The following is a 25784-nucleotide window of genomic DNA, read 5'->3' as shown; positions in this document are numbered from 1 at the left end:
TGTCCTGCTGACTGTGCTAGCTCTGAAGCCTGATAAGATGCAGTACTATTTTTATGCGCAGTGTGGTACTACCTACTTGGTAGCTCCAGAGTAGGTAAGTCTGCACCTGGGAAGGGAATTGCAGCAAAAAGGGTTGACAAGGAGCTCTTTTTGAGGACTTTTTGAAGCCAGGCAAAGCGGCCAGCCTCTGTGGGAAACTGGTAGCCTGTGGGGGGGCTGCTGAGGCGGAGCCAGCACCCCTGAAGGCAGATTTAAATGAGGCGGAAACGCGTGCCAAACGAGCCAATGGTCACTTCCCCCCCCTCCAGCGCCCCCCGTAAAAGAGGCCTTTTGGGAGCACTGAGCAAACAAGCAGTGAGTGGGCATCACCCACAGTGTCACCTGGGAGCACGACCACAAGGCACAGGGAGCGGGGAAGGGCAGGTAGGAAGGAACTGAAGCTCTGCCAGCTTCACAGGTGAGTCCTGCTGGTGCTCATCGCCCCCTCAGAAGCAGCTTAGCCGCCTTATGCTGCCTTTGCTTCAGTCTTTACTGCTCAGGCTGGCCCTCGGGAGTCCCACACTTTGGAGGAAACAGAGAAAGTCTGCTCAAAGGAAGACTTCCCCTTGGTTGAGGAGGATCAAGTTAGAGATCAGTTAAGTAAACTGGATATCCGCCAGTCGATGGGTCTTGATGGGGTGCACCCACGAGTGCTGAGGGAGCTGGTGAGGTGCCTGAGGACTGGAGGAAAGCCAGTGTCACTCCAGTCTTCAAAAAGGGCAGGAAGGAGGACTCGGGAAACTACAGGCCCATCAGTTTCACCTTGATCCCTGGAAAGGTGATGGAACGGCTCGTTCTGGGTGTCATCTCAAAGCATGTGGAGGAAAAGAAAGCTATCAGAAGTAGTCAACACAGATTCACTAAGGGGAAATCATGTCTGACTAACCTGATAGCCTTCTACAATGGCATGACTGGATGGATAGATGAGGGGAGGGTGGTGGATGTTGCCTACCTTGACTTCAGCAAGGCTTTCGAGACAGTCTCCCACAGCATCCTCATAGGTAAGCTTAGGAAGTGTGGGTTAGATGAATGGACAGTGAGGTGGATTGAAATCTGGCTGAAGGACAGAGCTCAGAGGGTTGTGATTAGTGGCACAGTCTAGTTGGAGGTCTGTAACTAGCAGTGTTCCCGAGTGGTCAGTACTGGGTCCAGTCCTCTTCAATATGTTCATCAATGACCTGGATGAAGGGATGGAATGTACCCTCAGCAAGTTTGCTGATGATATAGAACTGAGAGGGGTGGCTGACAGGCCAGAAGGCTGTGCTGCCATACAGCGAGACCTGGACAGGCTGGAGAGGTGGGCAGAGAGGAACCTGATGAAATTCAACAAGGTCAAGTGTAGAGTGCTGTGCCTGGAGAGGAATAACCCCATGCACCAGTACAGGTTGGGGGCTGACCTGCTGGAGAGCAGCTCTGAGGAAAAAAACCTGGAAGTCCTGGTGGTCAACAGGATGACCATGAGCTAGCAATGTGCCCTTGTGGCCAAGAAGGCCAATGGCATCCTGGGGTGCATCAAGAAGAGTGTGAGCAGCAGGCTGAGGGGGTTATCCTCACCCTCAACTGTGCCCTGATGAGGCCGCATCTGGTGTACTGGGTCCAGTTCTTGGGCTCCCCAGTTCAAGAAGGACAGGGAACTGCTGGAGAGAGTACAGCGAAGGGCTACAAAGATGTTTAGGGGCCTGGAACATCTCCCTTACGAGGAAAGGCTGAGGGACTTGGGTCTTTTTAGTCTGGAGAAGAGAAGACTGAGGGGGGATCTGATAAACACCTATAAATACTTAAAGGGTGGGTGGTCACTCTTGACCAGAGTGGTCAAGAGGATGGGGCTGGTCTTTTTTCAGTGGTGCCCAGTGACAGGACAAGAGTTAACATAATATGTTCCACCTAAACATGAGGAGGAACTTCTTTGCTTTGAGGGTGGCAGAGCTCTGGAACAGGCTGCCCAGGGAGGTGGTGGAGTCTCCTTCTCTGGAGACATTCAAAACCGACCTGGACACGTTCCTGTGCAACCTGCTCTAGGTGGAGCTGCTTTGGCAGGGGGGTTGGACTAGATGATCTCCAGAGGTCCCTTCCAACCCCATATCATTCTGTGATTCTGTGAATAGGGAAGAGACCAGGTCCTTTTCAAATAGTAGGCAGGTAGCAGCCCCAGTGAAGATAGATTTTTAGATACATGAATTCGAACCAAAAATGCTTAAGGTCAGTCTTTACGACACATGCCATGAAAATGAGTAGCTGTTTTGTACTAGCTCTGACTCCAGCTGTCTTTTAGCTCTCAGGCAGATGTTGGGGTTACTTTTTTCTTTATGTGTTCAAAGAGGAAAGTAAATTTGTATTTGGATGACCTTTGCCTAGTTGCAGGTACACAAATGCATATTTTGAGCATCGTAAATGCTTAATGCCTTGCAGCTTGCATGCCCAGCTGCCGTGTAGAAGATCTGTAGAACAAAAGACAAAATGTTTATTATAGAAAATGTCAGTGTGTAGGTTCTTATATCAGCCTAGCTTGAAACTTTTAGTAATATCAGGACAACTGATTCCTGTTGTCCTCAGAGTGGTCAGAATGGAAAAATAAAGTTATTTAATTGACTGGATTTAGTTCCTTTTGTTTAAAAGGAAAGGATACAAATGTCTGGAGAAATCCTTTTTAGGTAGCCAACAGCACAGTGAAGTTGAACTTTCAGGCTTGTACTTGAGAGCTTTGAAAAAAAATTAGCATTATGTTTTGGATTTGCCTGTATGGGAGGAATAATTTTGGAATGCAGTAGGTGATGGCAGAGTCTTCGTTTGTGCAACATATGTGATTCAGCTTTTGCATTTTCTTTTGTAGAAAGTTAATCTGATCTTTCAGTGAGATACCTTCATTGTCACAGATGATCATCCTTCTATTCATGACACTTTTTGTGCTACCTGATGTCAGTCTTATTTTGCTCATAAGCTTTGATGGTATCGGTATGTAATCTCTGCCACAGTATATTAAGCCTTTAATGCCACGTAAGTGAAGATTTACCATGTATGGTTTTGCCGTGCAGCCTCTCAATCTGTCCGTATTTAAACTTGCTGTAAAAAGTAGCTTTGTATGGTTTGTAAGTGTGCATACACAGTGGAGGACTAGATCTGTACACTTGAGTGTGTGAGAGCATTTCTTCAAAATCCATTGTCTGACAGTGTGTAATGCTTCAGAGCTTGGGAACTTACCCTGTCACTTTATAGTAACTAGGGTATAGAATCAGTGCCTGTGGAAGCAATTGAAATATTTGCCTTGGCAGCTGTAACTTGCTCTAGTTTTGCACCCATACAGAACTGTGGTGACAACTGCAAGGTGCGTGTTTACTTTTGTTGAAAGTCAGATGCCTCTCTTGTTTCAGAGGCACTGCTTTTCTCTATATGGCTTCACTGAAAGTGGCGATGGTCTTGGGCTTATGCTGGCCAGCTTATCTGCAGCACAGCAAACCCGGTGCATGCTCTTGGCCAGACTTGCTTCCCACTAGGGAGAGTTAGAACAAGATCTCAGTTTCTTTTATGTTGCTGTCCAGGCTGAGCCACTTGGCAGCACCAACAAAACAACAATGTGCTGTGTGTACCGCTCTGCACACAGGCTCAATCAGTGGTAAGGAGCAGTGAAAGGCCAAAAGTGTAATGATCTGTGATTCATCACAGAATCTCTGTAGACTGAAAATCCTGAAATCTGTGTGATAATGGATGCAGATGCGTTGGCTGTTTGTCTCTGAATACATCAAGAAGATGCTTTAGCATCTTTCTGCAAAGACGCTAAAGCCACAGTCTTGCCTGAAGCCATTTTTATCATTAAACATCATTAAATGTTCTGATATTTTGCTTGGCATGAAATGTGAAATGAAAAAGCTGTGTGCTTGAGCATGTCCAAATCGGCAAATTTCAACAGAAGCTTCCTGAAATTCGAGCTGATGACATGAAATAGGCTGGTCCCTGAACTTGTCTTGAATTTGTTTTGCTATAAAAGAAGTATAAGAAATTGCATCTTGACCAGACTGGCAGAACTTTCCAGGAGCTTCTGTTCAATGGCAGCCTGATTCTTATTATGGCAGTGATTTTTTTTCCAGCAGTTGAGACATTTGATATCATAGTGCTGCTGCAGCATGTGTGAATTGAATGATGCTTCCATCCTTGAACTCCTGCGGTTGTGTGATCTTCTCCCACACGATGTTAAGCAGATGCACAAGTGTTTTGACTAGATGGCAACCCCAAGTTTGTACATACTCGCAGGGATGCCATCTGTGCCTGCTGCCTTGCCCTGGGACATCTGTTCAGTAGCTCTAAGAGCATCTGCTCTAAGTGCTGGTGCTGCTCCTTGAAAGAGGCTGTGGGCCTTCATTTGGCACTTGATCAAGGATGACGGAAGTTGCAAAGTCAGAATAATAACTCTGGTTTATTTATGTTTGAAAGTGATAAAGGAAATTTCCAGAATTGAATACAAAAAGTAGTTTTGCTTTAGTTCTTAGAGCTCTTATCAGAGCATTTAATCAGTATTGTGCTTACCGGATGGTGCCCTGTCTTCATTGTGGGATATTTTAGTGTCTCGTGATAGGTGTTAGCATCGTAAAGATAAGAACAAAAGGTGCTATATACACTAAGGAGGTTCAGAAGGACATGTACCCCAGAGCTCTTTTTGAGGTTGTGTCTTATTTGCAGTCTGTGAGCCCTCCCTCCCTCCCTCCTTTTGTCACTTCCACAGCCCAACAGCAGTAAAATCTTTGAATGGAATGTGGTGTTATTTGTCACAGGTTAAGATCATTGCTGTGGTAGGTATGATGAATATGTTTCTTTAGTGCAGATGATGTAATAAGCCAACTTATTACCTCACCTTATAGAAATTCTTCGCTTTTTCTGTGTCAGGTGTCTCACAAGCTCTTATTTAACGATGATAATGACTTTCCCAATTTTTTGATCATTACATCCACAGCAGCTATTTCCAACTTACTGTATACTTTTAGACAACTTTTCCTCCTGATCTGGAAGTGAAATGAGCTTTCAAATACACGGTTAAATATTGATTATGGTTGTGACTAAAAGAAGGAGGAAAAAAAAGAAAGCATTAAACATCACTGAGTCAGACTTTATCCTCTCATAACAACATCAGCGTGTGAGGGTATGTAGGGGTTGCAAAAGTTGTCAGAAAGAATTGCAAAGCATCTTGAGTTGATTGTGGAACAATATTGTCCTTCTGTAACACACATTGCATGATCTTAAATTATCCTGACTTTTTTGATGTGCATAAAATTAATCTCAATTTAGCAACATGTTTTTTCCTTACACATTGGGATTTGAATGAGAAGCTGCAGACAGACCTATAAAAAGCATTTGAATTCTATAATTGTGGAAAAGAAGCCAGCAGTAGCTTATATGCTTAACAAATCTGGAAATTCTAGTAGTGGGAAAATTTTAGCCAAGGTCATATTGTATTGCTGTTCCATAAACAGCGAGCTTTCTTAATACACGTGTTCTGAGAATTTAATCTGTCAAAATGCATGTTACTTTTGATCACAACTGTTTAAAAATATATATTAAAACAAATCCTTATTGAGAAATAACAAATAAAACAAGAAACCATCACTCGATGCTAACATGTTGACAAGTAGATTACTGTCTTGCATCTCTCTCTCTTGGAAGAGGTCTTGAGGCTGGTAGCAGGGGCTAACAATAGCGGCAAGCTGACACACAGGCTTCATGCAGATGTGATGCAGAAAAAGCAGTTGTAATACTCGGGGACCTCCCTTGGGTTTTTACATGGGTCTCATGGCAACAATGAGAAAGTCACACTTGCCTACTGATGATACATTTATTCATGCTGCAATTCTTTCAAGAACCCTGACTTGCTTTGTTCCTATGTTTTCTTCTTCCTCGCAAAATACTGGGAAGTACCTACAAAACCCCTGTTAGAGATTAGTTCATTTTCTTGCCTCATGCATGGTAGTTTCTGTTAATTTTCTCCCATTGTTTACCTGTTGGTTTATAGCAGATAAAAACTTGTGCGATGGCATTTCAAGTGAAGGATAGATAATAATAAAAAAAAAAAAGACCAACCACATTTATTTTTTTCTGGCTTTACTGATTTATTTTCTCACTGGTTGGTGATTTCTTGCCAAAGCTTATGTTTTTCTACTCATTTGTCTTCCATTCTACAATTTGCAGATCAGAACTTGAACACAGAGCAGGTGCATTTATTTCCAGGAGTGAATGGCCTTTATGTCATTCCTATTGAAGAGGCTTTCCTCCAAAGTCTGGTGGGAGGAGGAAAGAAAAGATGATGTTTGCTACTGAGAAAGCTATTTGCACATGAATTATATTCTGGTAGAGAAAAGACAACTACATCTGAACTGTGAACATGGTGAAGTATGTGTGTAGTCAAGATCTCGATGTGAATTTGTGCATTTTCCAAAAAAAAAAAAAAAAAAATAATCAGTGCAAGAGCACTGGTTTACATTGCCTTGTGCTTTTTAAATACTTGAGAGAGCTACATGTTGAGTTAATTCAGCCAGTCTCCGCTGTTGGGATTTTGTTGACTGTTGTTTGCTGATGTTTGTCTGAGTGTAACTGCTTCTGATTAGCACTTGTTGAAGGGTGGAGGAAAATATGTCTGCTGTCATCCTCCTTTCCTATCACTGAAGAGGTAAAATGTGGTGTTTTATACAGTCTTGTGGCACTTAGCACTGCATTAGGAGTTATATTAATACTGGCTTTTACAGTAGATTTTAACTAGTCACTTCTGTGTTATATAAATTAGTCAAACAAACTCAGTGCATAAGCAGCAAGGTGTTTTTAGTCCTGAAGTAACTATTGACGCTAAAGCTTGTCAGATGAGAAACTACGTTGCTTTGCAATTCCCTGTGCTGCTCAAATAATAGAGCAGAGGTGTGATTAAGTGTAGTATCTGACTGACCTTTCCAGGGCTGGACTGTTGCCTTTTTATTAACAAATGAAACATTGTGTAGTAAGCTATTAGCTCTGTGGCTGTAAAAGATTATGAAGAATGACCGCAGAAAGCGATGTGTTTCCTGCAACAGGAGCTTGTCTTGCTCTCAGGCTCTTAAGCTTTTATGATCAACTGTGTAAATATACATAGATATATACTTATACAAATACTTTGTGTGTGAGAGAGATACTAGACTTACGTAGCTTTCCCTCATTTTTTTTTGGAAGTTTTCTGCCTCACTGCTGTTTATCTGAACACAAGAGAAAGAAAGTTTCTTTTATGACTTCCTTTTGTGCTTTGACAGCAGATGGCAATTATGAAACATTTAACTTAGGAAGAATGACTTCACTGACAGTACTTGTCCTAGTGCTTTCCTGGCTTGAAAATTCCAGTGTGTTCTCTATATTGACTGTGCTCTTACTGAGCATCAAAATAAAATAATAAAAAAAATTGTCCCCAAATTTCCTATGAATGTAATTTAGGTATTTTAATGGGTGGTGGTGGCGGTGGTAGTCGTTAATCAACATTCTGCTCTCCCGTTCAGAAAACTCCTGTTTCTCTGCCTTCCTTGTGCCTTTAAGTGCGTGAAGCAGGCTGGTTCCTGCACACCACCAGCCTTCCTTATTTTTTTGCACCCTGTGCTGTGTGTATTTTATTTGTACGTATGCCTGCTGGGTTTTCATTCAGTTGTGCTTTTGCCTTTATCTGCCTGTGACTTGTTTTTACTTTGCCACTTGAGTCTTTCACAGAATCTTCATGGTTGGAAGGGACCTTTGAGATCATTGTGTCCAACCACAAAAAAAAAAAAAACCAAAAAAACCAAAACACAAACAAACAAAAAAAACCAAACCACCACACAAAAAACCACACACCACATCCACCCACAAACAGACACAAACCAACAATCTGGGGCACTAGAGCATGCCCTGAAGTGCCATGTCTACACGTTTCTTAAATACCTCCAGGGATGGCGACTCCACCACCTCCCTGGGCAGGCTGTTCCAGTGCCTGACCACTCTCTCAGCAAAGTCATTCTTCCTAATACCCAATCTAAACCTCCCCTGCCCCAACTTCAGACCATTTCCTCTGGTGCTGTCATTCTTCCCTTGGGAGAAGAGGCCAACACCCACCTCTCTACACCCTCCTTTCAGGGAGTTGTAGAGGGCAATGAGGTCCCCCCTCAGCCTGCTCTTCTCCAAACTAAACATGCCCAGTTCCCTCAGCCTCTCCTCCTATGACTTGTTCTCTAGACCCCTCACCAGCTTGGTGGCTCTCCTCTGGACACGCTCCAGCAGCTCAATGTCCTTCCTGTAGTGAGGGGCCCAGAACTGAACACAGCACTCGAGGTGGGGCCTCACCAGTGCCCAGTATAGAGGCACCATCACTTCCCTGCTCCTGCTGGCCACGCTATTCCTGATACAGGCCAGGATGCTGTTGGCCTTCTTTGATTCGGGTGACCTGATAATGCTCATATGTTGCATGAAAATTGTACTGGCAAGGCTGGAGGAGGGTTTGAGTTTCTGTTTTGGTCAAGATTTATTGTCTTGGTGTTCCCCTTCCCAGTCTGTTGTGACCTTTTCCATGTTCCCAGCTAGTGTATAATCTCGTAAGTAAATTGCTCTCAAAGAACTCTGTCTTTTAGGTTTTATGATATAAAAAGCCTCCACTTTACTGGTAAGAGCTTTACTGGTTGGTGAAGTTCACAGACATGTAACAACTTGTGCATACTGGCTGTTAAGGTCAGTGTACAGCCAAGCAGTGTAAAAGGCTCATGCGAAAATGAAAACCAGCAACTGGCTATTTATTATCTTGTGTTGCATTTATTTTTTGGAAGTGGATTTCATTCCTGTAATTTTTCTTCCCCACCCCCCAACTAGCACCTATCTTTCAACTGCCCTATTAAATTGGCATTGTCCAGTAGGGAAAAACGTGACACTGGAGGTAGATGGGCGTAGGGACTAGCTGGACAACCTGACATCTGCACTTAGTTGTGGAGGTATTTCTACTATAAAAGGAGGTCTGCACCTCCTTGTTTCTATATCTACGGCTTCATTTTGACAGGAAAAAGAGCACCTTGATTTGATATGCTGTAAATACTCTGTGTGATCTGAGCTCCAAGAGAAGGCTTTGCTATTTACGCTGCCAATGTGCTCCCCCCTGAAAGGGCTAAATTCACCCTGGAAGAATTGGCTCCTCCTGCCGGCATGAAGCCAGTTAATAGCCGTACCTTGTTAGCTTTCCTGTGACTCTTCTCTGGTGACAACTGTTGGAAGGTTTTGATTGTGTATGCCAGATGTTGAGATACCTAATCCGGCCAGGAGGTTTTGTTCCCTTGTGAAGCTGAACAATTACTGCTGTAAGAATAAAAGTTAGAGGAGGAGTTAAGCACAGTTGAATGTAGGGGAGTCCTAAATGTAAACAGTTTTTTAAAAAGTGGATTTGCAAATAGTAAATACAAACCTAATGATTACCTGGTGCTTTCTTACCTTAATGGCTTTTTGTTTGTACATTGGTAATGATATGTACAGGTCCTTATTTTTGCATTTCCTACAAATCCTGTGTTCATACAAAACATTTTGGTGAAAGAATAAGGGTAATTTTCGTGTAGTTTAACCTGTTCTTTGGCTAAAAAGAGGGCCTCATTTTCCAGGACTATCAAACGGTGTTTTGAACGTGAGCTGTTTTTGCATAAATGGTATTGCTATTTTTGTAATGTACTAAATGTATAGTTTTATCTCTCTATCTCTTTTAAAAAATGAAGTAGAAGCTAATTTATGCTGAGTAACCTCTTTAGATTGTGACCTTCCATGTGGTGTTTGCTTAAAGAAGTCTATGAATTAGGAGGAAAGGGACAGAAGCAATGAGTAAACCAAAAAATGGAACTGATTCTTCTTCATGTTTTAAATACAGCTATTTTGAACTGGAGAGCAGTGGCCTACGGGATGAGATTAGATATCACTACAGGTTTAACGGGAAGTCAAGAACAGAGGTGTTCCCGTACCGTCTGGCAGATGGACAGTGGCACAAAATTGCCGTGTCACTTAGTGCATCCCACCTTCTGCTCCACGTGGACTGCAACAGGTAAGAAAATATGTTGTCACTTACATTTTTTTTAAAAAACGCTCTCTGCTTACACAAAGGAATAAAATTGGAAAAGTTTGTTGTTTTTTTTTTTTTTTAATATCAAACTTAAAAAGCACGGTAAACTGCCATGGGATAAGGAAAGGAAAACAAAGCATTAAAATGAAACAATTCATTGTGATTATGAACAAATGTGGAAAAGGTTGATTGCTGACTGGGGAGTATTAAACGCATCTCTGTAGTTTAGGCACTAGCTGATGTTATGCTTGACTGTGATTGCATTTAAGTGTGATAGATTGGTGTGCAGTCTGTTCTGTTGTGAACTGCTTCACTCAGCGTACCTCAAAACTTGAGGGATAGAGGCATTTTAATTTGATTTTACATAATCAAGCAATGCAGTTTTTACTGATTTTTTCCACCTGCTGTCCCACTTGGAAACTTCTGAGAAACCTGGAAGCTTCTTTTCGCATGTCTAGAACTGGTGCTTTTTATTTTCTGAAGGCTATTCTGTCTGTCATTGCACTTTCTTTCCTTTAAAAGTTGTGAAGACTGCAAGATGGCAGATTGTCAGGATTTCAAAGAATAAAAAGCAGCACACCTAGAATCTCTCTTCCCTAGAATCTCGGCCCTTGGGACTTGATCTCACAATATATTGAAGACTCCAGCTTTTGTTAACTTAGTGGTTGATGAGGAAACTCAAAAAACTTGAAATTGGAACCTTCAAAATAGTCTTTAGGAATGAGGAAAATGAACCATTACTTTCACGTCTTCTTGCACCAAAATTAATATAAAAATATCCCTTGCCTTCAGTGAGAGGATCGGCATATGCATTAAGTGCATTGTGGCACTTAAATGGGTAGGGTGATGGCAGCAGATATTTTTTCTAAAGTCTTCATTTAGCTCAGGCAGGCAGAATAAAGTTATTTGAGTATTAAAGGAGTATGCAGTTACTGGAACATTTGAGAAAGTTTAAGTTTTGACCAAATAATTATGAGATGCTGTTTTGAGAAGAAGGTTACAACCATTTTCTGCAACCGCATTAACTACTGACAGTAAAAATCTAATCTGAAGGAAGGTTGGTTATTGAATCCTTTTTTTTTTTGGACCCTAGAAGCAATTAAACGCTTAAAGCAATTTTAATTTTATTGAGGCATGAAAACTACAATTTGTAAAGATTGTCTTCATTTCAGTCATCTGATTTATTTATCTTACCATTATTTGTTTCTGTTAGATTATTTCATTGCTTACAACAGTATACTTTTTTATGTTTGTTTATTGACATACTGGGTTTTGGGAAAGGTTCTTCATTATCTCCTATGATTTTTATTTTTTTTTCTAAAATGAACTGCATATGTGTTTTAGGAAGACCGTTTTTAGCAGATTGTTTTGCTGGCTGCATTCTTGCACGCAATGTGAAAGGAAGACAACACAAAAAGCCTGCCTGGTGCAGCAGTCTGTCCAGGGACAAGAGGGCTGCACAGAGTCATGGTTGTGACCTTATTTTCTTTATAGCAACAGGCAACAATAGATAAATACAATTACAGAATGAGCTGTGCTGTCATATGAGGTGATAAATGTGTATAACTGTCTCTGTCGGGTAGGCCTAAACAGGGCTTATCCATCTAAGAGTTTCCCTTAAGGAAATACATCTCAAGGCTGCTCCCAGCATAAATCCACACCTAAATGCCCCTATTTGGCTGTGTATTTGTGGTAGTTTATAACAACTCCTGTGGAAAAGTGATGGGAATAGTTTTGAAAGCATGACTTGAGGGCAGATCATAGTAGAAGTTTAAATGGGGAAGGTCTTTAACTTCCTGACTCAGCTGGAGTAACTCTGTTCAGTTAATTAGAGAATTTTGTGAACATTGGTGTTAACGGTTTCCTTTATTATATCTTAACCTCTTATATCTTTGCACTCAGAAGAGAAGTCAACATCTTGTTCATCTTTGCACTAGCATTTCTTCATGACACTACAATAAAAGTCAAAAGAAGTGAAAATGAAGAGTCAGCCGATGAGGGGTACTCCTGTGCACTACTGAAAATCTTAAGCCTTCTTCATGCTAGGGTTAGGAGAGCTCCAGCTGAAAGTATGCCCAGAATCCAGTGTTAAGAGCTGTAGACTTTACATGTAAATGTCACCATTTTGGGCTAGTGTGGTGTCACTGGCTTTCAGCAGAGTTCAGGATGCCTAATGAGAAGCGATGGTTCTGCAGACTTAATTGAACAGGTCAGTCACTGAGAAAGAGAATACAGCTGCAGTCAATAGATTGACCTGTCCTACCTCCTGCTGAGATTTGGTGCCATCAGAACAAGAGGTGTATCTATCTAGTTAAAGAAGGTCTATGCTTTTTACTTACTGTTCTTTGCCCTGTAAAAAAAAAAAAAAAACAAAAAACAACAAAGCAAAAAGGAAAAAATCGACCAACAAAATCAGTCCCATGGATTCCTACTGGATTTCTTTAAAGGGGCTGCAACATTGCTTCCTTACAGATATGCGTGAATTTGTATAAATGCATTACTCCTTTTATTTAGGGTGATGGTCATATGTTATACATTTGAAAGGCGATTCTGAGTGATTTGTGAATGCAGTGTTATTAAAGTTAAGCTGCATCTGAGAGTGCATTGAAAGTGTTTGCGTGGGGAAAAATACCCAGCCACGACCTAATTTTGCTGCAGGATTTGTGTTGCTACCCAAAGCTAGTTTCCGGCCTCCAAGAACTGCAGTGGATCAGAAAGCATTGGAGATGAAAACTTTAATTTATAAACAGATAGTCGAATCTGATTTTATTCTTCCCAGCTTTATCACCCACGTTACTCTGATTTGTAAAATTGCTTTGACATTTGGTACTTGATTGTCTTTTGGATTCAAATCAAAGTTGACTTTGTTTTTCAGACCTGGATAGGTTAGGGAAAAGTACTTGAGAACTGCTAAAAGCCTTTAGTGCTTTTAAGAGTCATCTTTAAAAAAGTATAATTGCCTCTGTTCTAATGAGATGTAATATGGTGGGGGAGGCATACGTATCAAAGGAGGTATATTTGCCCAAGTACACGTCCTTTTGAAATCAGCTCCTGCTGCGTCTTTTTTTGCTCCTTTTGGTGCTCTCTTGAGAACAAGGAGGAAGAATTGTAGCTGAGTTTGATGCTAGAGCTTGGAGCTGCTGACACAGGAAGATACATTAGAGTCCAGACTAAAAACCTGTTGAATGTCAGTGGATTTTCTCGCTGACTTGCAGAGCCTTTGTGCTGGGTCTAGGCAGTAACCTCTAGCCAGGGATATGTCTCAGTCAACTGACATAATAATGAGCATCGGCTGTACTTGCTACCATGCTTTTAACATTCTAGTAAGGTTCAGAAAGCTTAGAAAAATGAAAAGACTATATTAATTATGAATGTACATCTGATGCACAAGTAAAACATGTACGGTAAGTAACATGGAAATTGAGTACAGTGCTGTTAATTTCCTTGCATCTCCAATGCTGAGTCCACTGGTAGCAAACAAATCTTCTTTCAAAATACTGGTGACATGTAGGATCTCTGCTCACCTACTATAGGGAAGAGGGGGTTGTCAGGGGCTTTCTGGTGAGTGTTTAGGTGTTTGCTACACTAGAGCAACTGTATCATTGTTAGAGGGTCCTTAAATAACCTATGCCACTAAAGGGTTAACATAGAATGAAATAAACCGTGCCATGCATCTTCCCAAATTAGGCCTCTTAGGGGAACAGGGTGAAGGATCCTGCTGTACGTACCTGCACTGTCAGGAGATTTGCAACCCCAGGAGACTGTTGTAGTCCTACAAGAGCTGGCGTTTGTCTTCACTTTATTGGGAATTAGTTTCAGCTGTAGAGTCTGCGATGTTGCCTGTTGGTACCTGACTGTCCACTGCAATGCTTGCCCCCACAACAGGAACTGCACAGAAAAATTTTGCATTTGATAGTGTTAAGAGTGAGGGAATAGCACAGAGCCTTCAATTTAAGAGGTGGTGGGCACTGTATCAAAATCTATTTATTAACATTTATGTATTTATTGATATTTATTTATATTTAAGAAATATACATTTCAAATTGTACTCAGTGTGTCTAATTAATCTGGGGAGGTAAGCCTGAAGGCTGCTTGCTTTATATTTTTATTGTTTTAGTTCTCATTAACCGTATTGGTACAAAGGTACTCATTTGTTTAGACAGTATCAGTATTCCTTTACTTGAACTCTGTCTGCAGGCATAAAAGGGAGAAAGGCGCTTTGCTGCAAAAAATAATGTTTTCCAGTGAAAATATGTGCTGGAGTGCCTTTTACTATGAATCCAGCGTGTGGTTTTGATGGATACTCCTAGCTGTTTGATGGAGGGGGTTAGTAAGAGTGTAAGAGAATAGATTATAAAACTGGAGCAGGCTAGGAAGTAGTCTCCAACTGAAAAAAGATGTCTGCTTCTTTTATGTTTTTCCTGATAGAACAGAGCATTAGGGAATAAAAAATGCATGAGCAGTGAGAACTTTTTAATTGGAAAAATAAATAAATTAAAGCAACATAATCCAAATATGGGAATCCGAGACCTCAGAGTTCTTATAAATAAGATATTCTGGCTGCCAACCTGAGGTTTTCAACTTCTCTAAACAAAGTCCTATGACTTCAATTAAAATGTAATAAATTTAAAGAAGGTTAAGAGATGTATTTAAAAGAGAGATACACTGCTTTACTTACTGTAAAACACTTTCTCTTGAGAGAGAAGATGGCGTGGTGGCAGTGTTAGCAGCTAGGTAATTTACTCTCAACATTTGAATATGTTTTTGTGACCCAGATTGGTTCTCTGCTCTTTAAGCTGTAGCAGAAGCTGTCAGAGAAGCTGTTACATGGGTTGAGCGCTATAATTGTGCATTACAGGTGCACCCTACTTCAGAGCTGTGGTATTGTGGATTGGAAATGAATTTTCACCTACCCATTGTCCCTTTTGTTTGAGAGAAAGGTGATAAACTTTTTAGCATGAGAGAGATCTCTAGCTGGCGTATCACGTCAGCTGCTGTCAGGCCTGTATCATTACAGTTATTGTAGTTAAGCTGCAAGGAAATGTTCAGGATGTATTCAGCATTACTTGAGAAAAGATTTTTTTTTTTTTTTTTTTAAAGAAGTTTTTTAGTAGCCAGGGTTTTTCACTGAACGGCTAGTGCATCAGCAGAATGGCAGTATGGGTGTGACTGAAGACTGAATGATGGTATGTCTTAACCCAGTCCCTAATTACAATAAATTTTTTTTTTTCACCTTAGATTAATCAGTTAAACTTTTTTTTGTATACTACATTGATAGAATTGGGAGAAGGCCATGAGTATTCATGAAGGTGCTGAAAAAGTACTATAGAAAACAAATTATATCAATCTGTACCTGTGCCTGGCTTAGATCCTTTGACCACCCTGAGAAGGCAGCAACCCCTTACAGTCAGTAGAAGTACCTGGGGTACTGTGCTGCAGCAGAGAGGCCCCACAGAGCTTCTGCTCAGAGTGGAGCAGGCATCTGCTTTGATTTATCCAGGTCCTGCTGATGCCAGTTACTGAAGAGTAGAATTAAGCTTCCGGGGGTCTTGGATGGGAGCTTGTGACACTCACCTGAGTTTTAGGGACCTGTTGGAGCCAGAGTTTGGTAGCTGCAAGGTCCAATTACTGCTGAATATAGACTTAACAGTGTTTTTTCTTTTTTCTCTAATTTAGAACTGGGGACTTGAGGTACTTTCCAGTGAATTTAAAATGTTGGTAGACAGGCTGGTGACTTCAACAGGGCGGGAATAATGTGTTATGCTTTACCACTGACATTAAATTCTTTTTATTTGTATGCTATGGGTGTGTCAGAGAATGGATAACAGTAGAGGAAATAATCTTAAATCAAGACTGGCAAGCCTCAAATGATTTAGTCATTTCCTAAAGTGCGTGAATAGGTGTATTATCTCATTCTCAAATATTTTTTGCATTGGTCCAATATACATTTATCTTTGGGTTGGGTTTTTTTTTTTTTTCAATGTCAAAGCAGTAAACCCTTAAATTGAGGTGATTTACTTACAAGAGGTGTCTCTTAAAATTTAGCCTGCATAGTTTGAAATGTATCTGGATATTTGTTTCTATGGATTTTTTTCAGGGGAGGTCTCTTGTTACTTGGTTCTATTTTCTTTTCATTGGGGATGGGGGTCATACAGACAGAGAGGCGATCATGGTAATTTGAGAATCAACCAGATAGAGCAAATGTTTTGGGTTTTTTCCTTTCAGATTATAGAAACAATTATCTTACTCCAGCCAGGCAGATTAACTGAGATCCAAAACATAAATGAACTCTTCCGTTTGAAATGGTTAGCTAAACTCTGGAGTTTAGAACAGGAAGTCACATAGGGTAATACTGGAGCTGAATTGAAAATTGGTAGTATAATTTTAGTTAAATACTTCTATAAAAGCATTGGACCTTTGCCAAAGAGCAGAGGAGAACCCCTCTGAACTATTCAGAAGCTGACTTGAGATCTGCATCTCCGTATACAAATAGTACAGAGTCTTTCCAAATGATCTGAAACCTCCTGAGTGCTGCGGGGCGGGAGAAGGGCGACTGAGCAAACAGGACTGAGATTGCAGAAGGCTGTGAAACTAGCCCAGAGTTTTCTGAAGTGCTTTAGTACTTGGGGTTTCTTTCTTTCACAGTTCAGATCAGCAATAATTCCCAAAAGGTAATTCTTTTTCGAAGTCCTATCTTGTCAAAATCCTCCAGTTGACCGCAGGGAAGTATAGATAGCTTAACTGCACTTATTACTATCCAAAACCTGACAGTCCCCATCATTGCACCACGTTGTGACAGAGTAAACTGTCAACACTGTAATGGCAAACAGTGCTGCAGGAGCAGTCGGGTTTGTTCCTTGGGTATGGGGAGCTTGGGGGCATGTAGGGTGCTCGGAGGTGGGAGGTGTCAAAGCTTGGAAACGCTGTGAGCGTGGCTGTCGTGGCTCTGGGATGTCAGGCGGTGGCACAGATCTTGCTGCTGCAGCGGTGGTATAGTGTCCTCTGTCGCTTCATGGGTCATACAGAGCCACTTGACATATTTGCAGCCTTACCTGCGTGTAGGAGAGCTTTATCCAGGCCTCTGGATGGTCCTGCAGCGTGTAAGGGGATCAAGTGGGCTCAGTACTGAGTGTGGACACAACCGAGTTTCTGGTTCTGTGCCGTGGGGTGAGAACTGCTTTGCAAATGTGCTAACTGAGAGAACGGCAAAGGCAGTCCAGTCCAAGGCTTTAGACAGTGAGATATTTCTGGGAGTTGAGGAGGTACTCCGTTTCTACATACGTGGTTTGTGGGTTTAGTTTAAATACATGAATGATGTGAAGAACCATTGCTGTTACCTGTGCTACCAATGTAATGATACATTGAAGGAGGAGTAAGATGAAAGATGACAGTTTGGTCCTCAGCGTAGGAGTAAGGTAACATGCGATTTCCAGTCCTGTAAGTTGTTTTCACATCTGAGACCAGTCACTAATGAAAGAATCAGCGGAAGCTGCATTACTTAATTGAGCTGCAATTTTAGTGGCATTCCCTTCAGCACCTCAAAAGCGAAAGCAAATAACGAGCACTATGTAAGCTAATGCAACTAGAACTTCCTCAGCCATAGCTGAATCTTTCTATGTCATGCCAGCCACTTACCTTTAACTCGACTGAAAGACGTGCTGAGCACTATCCCTGGGGTGAAATCCTGGCCCTCGTGAAGTCTGCAGTGAAAACTCTCATTGACTTCAGCTGAGCCATGCTTTCACCTCCCAAGCGTGTCAGATGTTGTGAGAAATGAGCTCCAAACCGGAGTACTGTCCCTGGAGAGTGCTTTTCTGTCTGTCTGCCTGGCAGTTTCCATCAAAACTTAATTTTAGAACCAATATAATGACTTGTTCTATGTTTACTGTATGTTTCATACACTTCCTCAGTCATGCCCAATTAGTTATTACGGAGAGAGTGCAATGTTAGCTTTCAAACCACTGAGGCTAAAATGGGCAATTGAAAAATACCATGGGAAAATGGAGATGTGGGTTATCCGAACCTGCGGTAAGAACTGAGGAACATGGAATGAATCGTCCCTCTGTGGGGTTATGGAGACAGTGGCTAATGGGGAGGAGTGGCAGCTCCGGGGAGAGCCTGGAGCCATCACACAGAGCTGAGACAACACTAATGGGAGGGCTCTGGCGGGAGAGTAGCAGTGAAGGCGGGATGTTAACAAGCAACGTCTGTGGTCCTCAGCCTGCAGTTACCTTCAGTCACGAAAGGAAATTGGCTCTGGAATATGGATGAGATTATTTTGTGATTATACACAAATCATTTAGTGATGACATGAACCTCTTAATGAGATGATCCTGTGACAAGATACACTGTAAGGCAATTAACTTCTCAGCAGATGATTTTTTTGGAGGGGGGGAAAGAATCTTTTTAGTAGAAAGGTTGCTTGTGGCTGGCTTCCTTTTAAATTTATTTTTGTAGCAGTGCAGAAAGGAGTTGGAGTCAGAAGCCTGATTCTTCTTGCAGTTGCACCTGTCTTATTGTACTAGGCAAAGTGGCTTTGGGGTTGAGAGTAGCATGAGACAGAAAAGAGGAAGGCTGCATATGCTTTGTGAAGAAGGGCTGTTTCTCAGCTATAAGCTTACCTTCCTTCAGGTTGTGCTGTAATTGCCAGTTACAAAGACCCATGTGCTGCAAATCTTGGGCCAGGGACTGTCATGTCTCCGTGTATAATGCAGGTAGGTGTAATAGAAGCAAAGATTCTGCACTGCCAGTTCTCATTCAACAAATGTCTTGTGGCAAACACCAACAGTCATCTCGGATATATTTTTTTTTTAATTTTCTTTTTTTCCATGGAGAAATGGAGATGACATAAACCACGTAACCATGGTTTTACCTCTTTGTCCTGCTAGAATTTTATTTTGGGGTTAATTTTGCTGCAAGACCTGAAGTGCCAATGCTGCTTTGTGCCGTTATGACGATGCACATTTTTACCCTGTTGATTTCTGATGTAAGATAGGCTTAATTGTTTACTTCTTGTTGCATAGATACTTTAATATAGTGTTTTTTTTTTTTTTTAATCTCATATCCATCTCGCTCTAAGGGCTTCTTGTTTAATTTGTGGGAGAAGAGCTTTTCTTCTTTTTATATCTTGGAAGAACCCATTGAATTAATTTCTCGCTCTTATGTCTAGAATTTGTTTTGAATTGCTCAGTCTTGGTTTACTGATATTTGGCATCTGGGATGTACTCTGAACATTTGGTTCATCTTAGATAGGCTTTTGGTGTGATATTTGGTATGGTAACAAATGAGAGTGCTGTGCTTTTAGCTTTCTTGTTAACAGTTTGCTTTATTCAGTGACTGGTTTAGAACCCGATTCAAAGCTTGCTGAGGTTAAAGGGTGTCTTTTAGTGACCCTGTGAGTTTCAGTGTTGTCCGTATTTATAAGTGGATTTGTCTCCTCGTTTGTATCATAAAAACCCCTACTGCTACATGTTTTATGCTCTGGTACTCAGATAGTGATAGTTGCTCACACGTGGTAAAAAGATGCCAAAATACCTTTGGCGAGTCAGGTATTTATTTGAAAAGTGGTATTTGAGCTATGTGGCTCTCAGCTCTATACTGAGATGGTTTAAAGATAAGTACCTAAATCCACATTAATTTTTAAGAGTTGTGGATGTTGATTTTTATAAGAAAAGTCTGTGTACGTAGATGACATCTCCCTCAGCCCTTCAGTTGAGGCATTCTTTTGACCCAGACACCAACCACCTTGGCACTGCTGTAGCCGAGCAGGCTGAATATGGGAAAAGTTGGCATCTGCACCAGAAACAGTGACAAGTACATTCCTCTTGTGCTTCTGCTACTTGCACATTACATGCAAGTTTTATGGGTGATGCCAGGACCATGAACCACATGCTATTTACCTCAAATTTACCAGGTCAAAATGGACTTTCAGGAAAGCTATTAAAAGAAAAAAGGTTGCTGTTGTGGGTTAATGGTAGCGAAGCACTGTACAACCACTATCCCCACAGTGGGTCGGGGAAGAGAACTGAAAGGATGAAGGGGAGGTGGTGGAAAGTGAGTTGAGATAAAGACAGTTTAATAGGTAAAGCAAAAGCTGTGTGCACAAGCCAAGCAAAATAAGGAATTCTGCCTGCCATCAGCTGGCAGGTGTTAAGCTGTTTCCAGGAAAAACAGGGCTTTATCTTATATAATGGTTACTTGGGAAGACAAATGCCATATCTCCAAACGTCTCCCCCTCTTTCTCCTTTCCCCCAGCTCGTGTTGCTGAGCACGACATAATATGGCATGGGATATCCCTTAGGTGGGTTGGTGTCAGCTGTCCTGGCTGTGTCCCGTCCCCAATTCTTGTGTACCCCAGTATACTGACTGGCGGGGCAGTTTGAGGAACAGAAAAAGCCTTGAGGCTGTGCAAGCACTACTCAGCATTAGCTAAAACATGGGTGTGTTATCAACTATGTTTTGGTTAGAAATCCAAAACATAGCACCATACCAGCTGCTTTGAAGAAAATTAACTCTGTCCTAGCCAAAAAGCAGTACAGTTGCCAGAGCTGAAATGTGCAATAACCATTTGGGTGTCGAACTAGCTGGCTTGATACTCAAAATCCCGTTTCTGACTGGAAAATTAGGGATAGTGCACATACACTAAAGTGCAAAGTGCTCTGGATACATCACATGTAAGATATGGTTGACCTTGAAACTCTTGAAAATCCTAAGCAAATGGCCACATTTCTATTTCTGCCTAGAGTCTGACTCAAACTGTATTCTGGGTTTCTTGCACTTTCAGGAGTATGAAGATGGGCAAACACTGCAGCGTTGTAGATGGGTTGTTGGCCTGGGGCTTAGACACTCTTAAGACTGTTGTTTTCAGAAACAAATTGTATCAATTTTGTCATTTGCAAAATAAAGTTAATAATATGGTCCTTATTTGTAAAAGTTTTTGAATTCAGCTCAGGATTTCCAGATGAAAGGTACCACGCAGGTGTAATATTCTGTGAAAGATGGATTTCTGCCCTTCATGTTGCCAGTGTCTTATCATTTAGTGGGTCTAGTCCTCTACTTTGAATCAATAAAAATGATCGGTTTAACGCCCAAGAAATACTGCTAAAATTCATTAGTAAGTTTGTAAAGAAAGCCCCACACGGGCAGATAGTATCTCTGTGAATTTACCCTTATTCAATTTATGTGTGGAGAATAAACCTCTGAACTTGACAGTGAAACGTGCTCTTCTAACCATCTTTACCTGCATGTTTAAATTCCTCCTGTTTGTTAGAGGGTCTTGAAAGTTAATTTGCATTTCTCTTGAATGAAAAAAAAGAGATTGTTTATAGAGTATTATGTAGATACATTTTTATTTTTAAATTTATATTTGTAGTTGGTATTTAAACTTGAAAAGTAGAATACATTCACTTTACCTCTGATTATACAGGAAAATCAGTGAAATAGCTTGAGTTTGAAGAGAACTTAAAAACTGAGCATGAACGCTTGAGTCTTTTACCTAATAGTAATTAAAGGGGGCCTACAGGAAAGATGGGGAGGGACTCTTTATCAGAGATTATAGTGATAGGATGAGGGGTAATGGTTTGAAACAGAAAGAGGGCAGATTAGAAAGATTTAGATGAGATATTAGGAGGAAATTCTTTACTGTGAGGGTGGTGAGACACTGGAACAGGTTGTCCAGAGAAGCTGTGGATGCCCCATCCCTGGAGGTGTTGAAGGCCAGGCTGGATGGGGCTTTGAGCAACCTGCTCTAGTGGAGGTGTCCCTGCCCATGGCAGGGAGGTTGGAACTTGATGATCTTTAAGGTCCCTTCCAACCCAAACCATTCTATGATTTTATATACTATTACTGGACATCTCCTATTTTTTTCTTGCAGAGCTGAACAATAACTTTTGATTAAATAGTTGGCAGTCACTATTGTATATTCAAAATTTAATAACAAAAGGCTTCCTTCAAAACCTGAGATTTTAATCTAAATTGCTTTCCTCAGTTAGGTGATTGTGAACTCCTACACTATGACAGAGGAGATAGCACAAAAAAAATCAAAATTTCCCTCAGGAAGATTATTTTTCTGAAACAGAACACTGGAAACTGAATGAATAATTCACTTAAAGTGACTCCAGAACTGAATGCATGTCAAATAATGCATCCTATCTGTAAACACTATCAAGAAAATCCAATCACATTGGTATTGACACATTTTCACTGGGAAGCACATAGAAAGCAGGTTGAAAGAGAAATATGTAAAGATATCATAGTATTTATTTTCAAAATCAGTTCTTAATCCCTTCAGAAGAATAAAGACAAATGCCAATATTGTATCTTAAAGCTAGAGACCAATGTGATCATTGGTTTCTTCACACGGTTGGGATTCAGAAAATGTTGGACAAACTTTTTGAAGCGGCTGGTTATTTTTGTACAATGGGCGGTGTTAGGAGGCCTGACATTTGCTTTATATACTGAGTTTTTGCAGCCTCAGCTGGAGGTGGTAAAAATTGTCAAGGTGGTAAACACCTCTGCAAATTAGATTAGGAGAAACACTGATGCAAGACATGGGGGAACCTCCCTCTCTTGTTTGACTTTATTTCACTGAATTTCACTGAATTTTTAGAGTTGGAAGGGACCATAAAGATCATCTAGTCCAACTCCCCTGCCGAAGCACACAGTTATTCCCACAGTTGAGAGTGCTATTTCAAAGCCTCTGCGATGAACATTTTGTTACTTTGTGTGACTTCTCCATACCCTTCAGTTTATTTAAAGGATCTGAGGATCCAGATGATGCATACAGGATAATGAATGGTTGCATCAGAATGTCAGTTTTGAGGAGCAGCTTTGGAGTTGCAAAAATAGGTTTTGATGATTTACCCTGATGTTAGCAAAGGCTCCTGTGCAGTCATTGGAGGGGCATTCGGAAAGTGATTAATTTAATGTTAGATGAATCACACCCTAGAAACACTTAGGTCTCTTCATTACAAAAGTAAGTCTAGAGGACTAGCTCCACTGTGGGTGTAAATTTTTGAGACATCTGAAATCGGGAGTGATGAATTCAACATCTGGTCACTACATGGGAATTTATAATTTCAAGACAGTAAATGGGGCTGCCATATCAGGAACAAAAAAACCTTGTTCTTGGATTAGTAGCAAGCAGCAACTAAGAGATAAGGTTTCTGCTGTGCCTCAACCACTAGAATATTTAGACTGCAGCTATTTGTTTCTTAATTGTACTCCTAATAAAATAAATCTCTCTGGTTCATATCTAGCCGGAAAATTTGCGAAGGCATGTTCCTGTTTTAGTAACCTACTCATATTTCAGACCTGAAAGAATTTGGAAATGTCATGATTTGCTGTGCTACTTGTAGTAACTGTTGGAATCGTAACGTATTTTATTGTTCAAATTTTAGGCAGTTGCATCTTCGGATCAGTCTGTGTTGGCTGATGTATTCTAACATGAACAGACACAAAGTTTATTTTCATGTTATACTAAATATTTCAGCTATTTCCAAAATGTTTCTAGCACGGCAAATATTATATGTATGAAGTAGAGCTGCATCTCCACAAAAGTGGAAATACTCTCCAAGTGTTTACTTTAGCTTGTTAAAGCTGCGTGTGGGAAATCTTCTTCACTGCAAGAGACAATTCCATGTCACGTTTTTTCCGGAGGGAACGTGGCCCAGTGCATGAGGCAGTTACGCCTCAGTCATGCCCAGTGTAATGGCTTAGATCTTGGGTAGTGTCCCTCCACGACTCATCCTTTGTGATCTTGGTTAACCAGTCTTTCTGTGTTTCAGTTTGCACACATGTAAAATGACAATATTTCCCTATTTTACTGGAACGTTATAAAGATGACAAAAATAATTTTAGATTGAGTGCATGGAAGGGAACTGTCTCCTTGTCCAGCTGAGCTTCATTTCTAGAGAGAGGGTCTTCCCCTCTGCGGAGGAAGGTGTGTGCATGTGTATTTGCATGCAGATATTTTAGATGCACTTCCTTTCAGGAACCCACTGATTATTTTGTAGATTTTCTGTTTTCTGTATATTGTATTCATTATGTCACAGACGCCTGCTTGGAACGTGCCCTTGAAAAAGGTGTTTCTGAGGGTTGCATAACAATGCTTAATAAACCAAAGTGTGCAGATAGGGTAGAGATAATAGGTACAAAACACAAGGCTATCATTGTTGTTTGTTAATTAACAGGTGTTTTTCTTGCCACATTTAGCTAAATAGATCAGTGGGTAGTGAATGTATTCTGAGCATGAATGTTTCAAGAAAGAAGGATTGGTTCACAGTTGTATTACTGCAGGTTTATGGTTTAGCTCCTTTGAAATATGTCAGCATAAAGTAGGGGCAAATCAAGCTTTCTCTTGGAAAGTGAATGCAGTAATCATAAATCTGAAAGTCTGAAGTATGGAGTAGAGCTTCCATTAACCTAGAGACCTGGGTCTCCTCATGCTGGAGGGGCTATTCAGTCTGCAGTATTTTTAGAGACCATGGTTCCCTGGAGTCCTCTTTCTAAGCATTCCTGTTCTCGTGAAGTGTATTGCGCATTTCTCTGTGTGAGTATTGAAGCCAAGTGTATTGGAAACTGATCTCCAAGGAGCTCTAGACCAGCACTTCATAAATGGGAAGTGTAGCAGATGTAATTTAGCTATTCATATGCCAAATACAAAGTATTGGTCAAGCATGGATAAAGCCATAGAAGGTGACACAACTCAGCCCAGAAAATCAAGCAAGGGAATGAGAATGATATGGAAATTTAATGTAGCTACAAAAAAAGAGGGATCCTTTTATGTCTATCCAGCAACAGTAGTTTTTCAGCATGAAAAACACCTATTTTCTTTCAAAAGAAAGTCAATACAGGAAGGGGAGAAGAACATGGGTTTTTCCCATTTGCAAGCAATAGTTATAAGAGAATTTCACCTTTAAGTAGTAACTTTTCTCATTACGCTTTGAGATATGTTACCAAATGTTTGTGCTTTATGGGTTTGTCTAAGTGTAGAAAACCCCTGTAGAAAAATCACTTGAATAATCAATAATATTTGGTAGATTTGTAAGTGGCATACGTACGTGGGTAATCCTAATGTCTGGGTGAAACCTTGTTCCTAACTGCTTACTCAAGTGCCACCGTAATAATTTTGTATGGACATGGTATCTTCAGTGCCCGTGAAGTCTCTCTCCTTCTCAAAAACCTGCTCTAGGAATGTTGCATTGCTTACAATGTTCTTGTAATTTAAAACATGAACCTGGCAGCCAGGGCACATGCCCAGCTCCTGGTATTATTCCAGCGGCACATCAGTCAGCTCTACTGGCTTTCAGCTGCCAATGCGTGTGGCTGGTGAAACTGTTCACTGATATTTGAAAACATTTGTTTCCATCTTTATTAAATCCGCTGATTGAGAGTTAGTTAATGCAATCTTGTTTCTTTGCTTATATTAATTCAAAAACTTCCTCCACGTAGTTCCAGTTTTACCTTTTTGCAGCTGGTTTACCTTTGTGTAGCAGCTTCCAGTTTTGCTGGAAAAGTCTGTTGGATGTTTTTTGCATCACTCTCCCTTCTTGTCAGGAGTCGCAGGACTCTTGTTTGATGGTGTGGTGTTTTTTAAATTTAATTCTTCTTCATTGGAGAATTAATATATGGTGAACCATGTTCTTTTTTTCTTTTTTCTTTTTTCTTTTTTTTTTTTTTTTCTTGACCGTGGTGA

General features: G+C 40.8%; 1 protein-coding gene across 1 annotated transcript in view; it reads left to right on the top strand.

Moving 5' to 3' along the window:
- NELL1 (neural EGFL like 1) overlaps positions 1 to 25784 on the top strand; it is a 308797-nt gene that overhangs the window by 36994 nt on the left and 246019 nt on the right. The window contains exon 4 of the mRNA XM_074148724.1: positions 9902 to 10072. Coding sequence (XP_074004825.1) covers positions 9902 to 10072 — 171 coding nt within the window. The remainder of the gene's footprint in view (positions 1 to 9901; positions 10073 to 25784) is intronic.

This window comes from Numenius arquata, chromosome 6 (genome assembly GCF_964106895.1).
Source record: "Numenius arquata chromosome 6, bNumArq3.hap1.1, whole genome shotgun sequence".
In the NCBI taxonomy this organism is placed as follows: domain Eukaryota; kingdom Metazoa; phylum Chordata; class Aves; order Charadriiformes; family Scolopacidae; genus Numenius; species Numenius arquata.
This window is presented reverse-complemented; position numbering and strand designations above follow the sequence as displayed.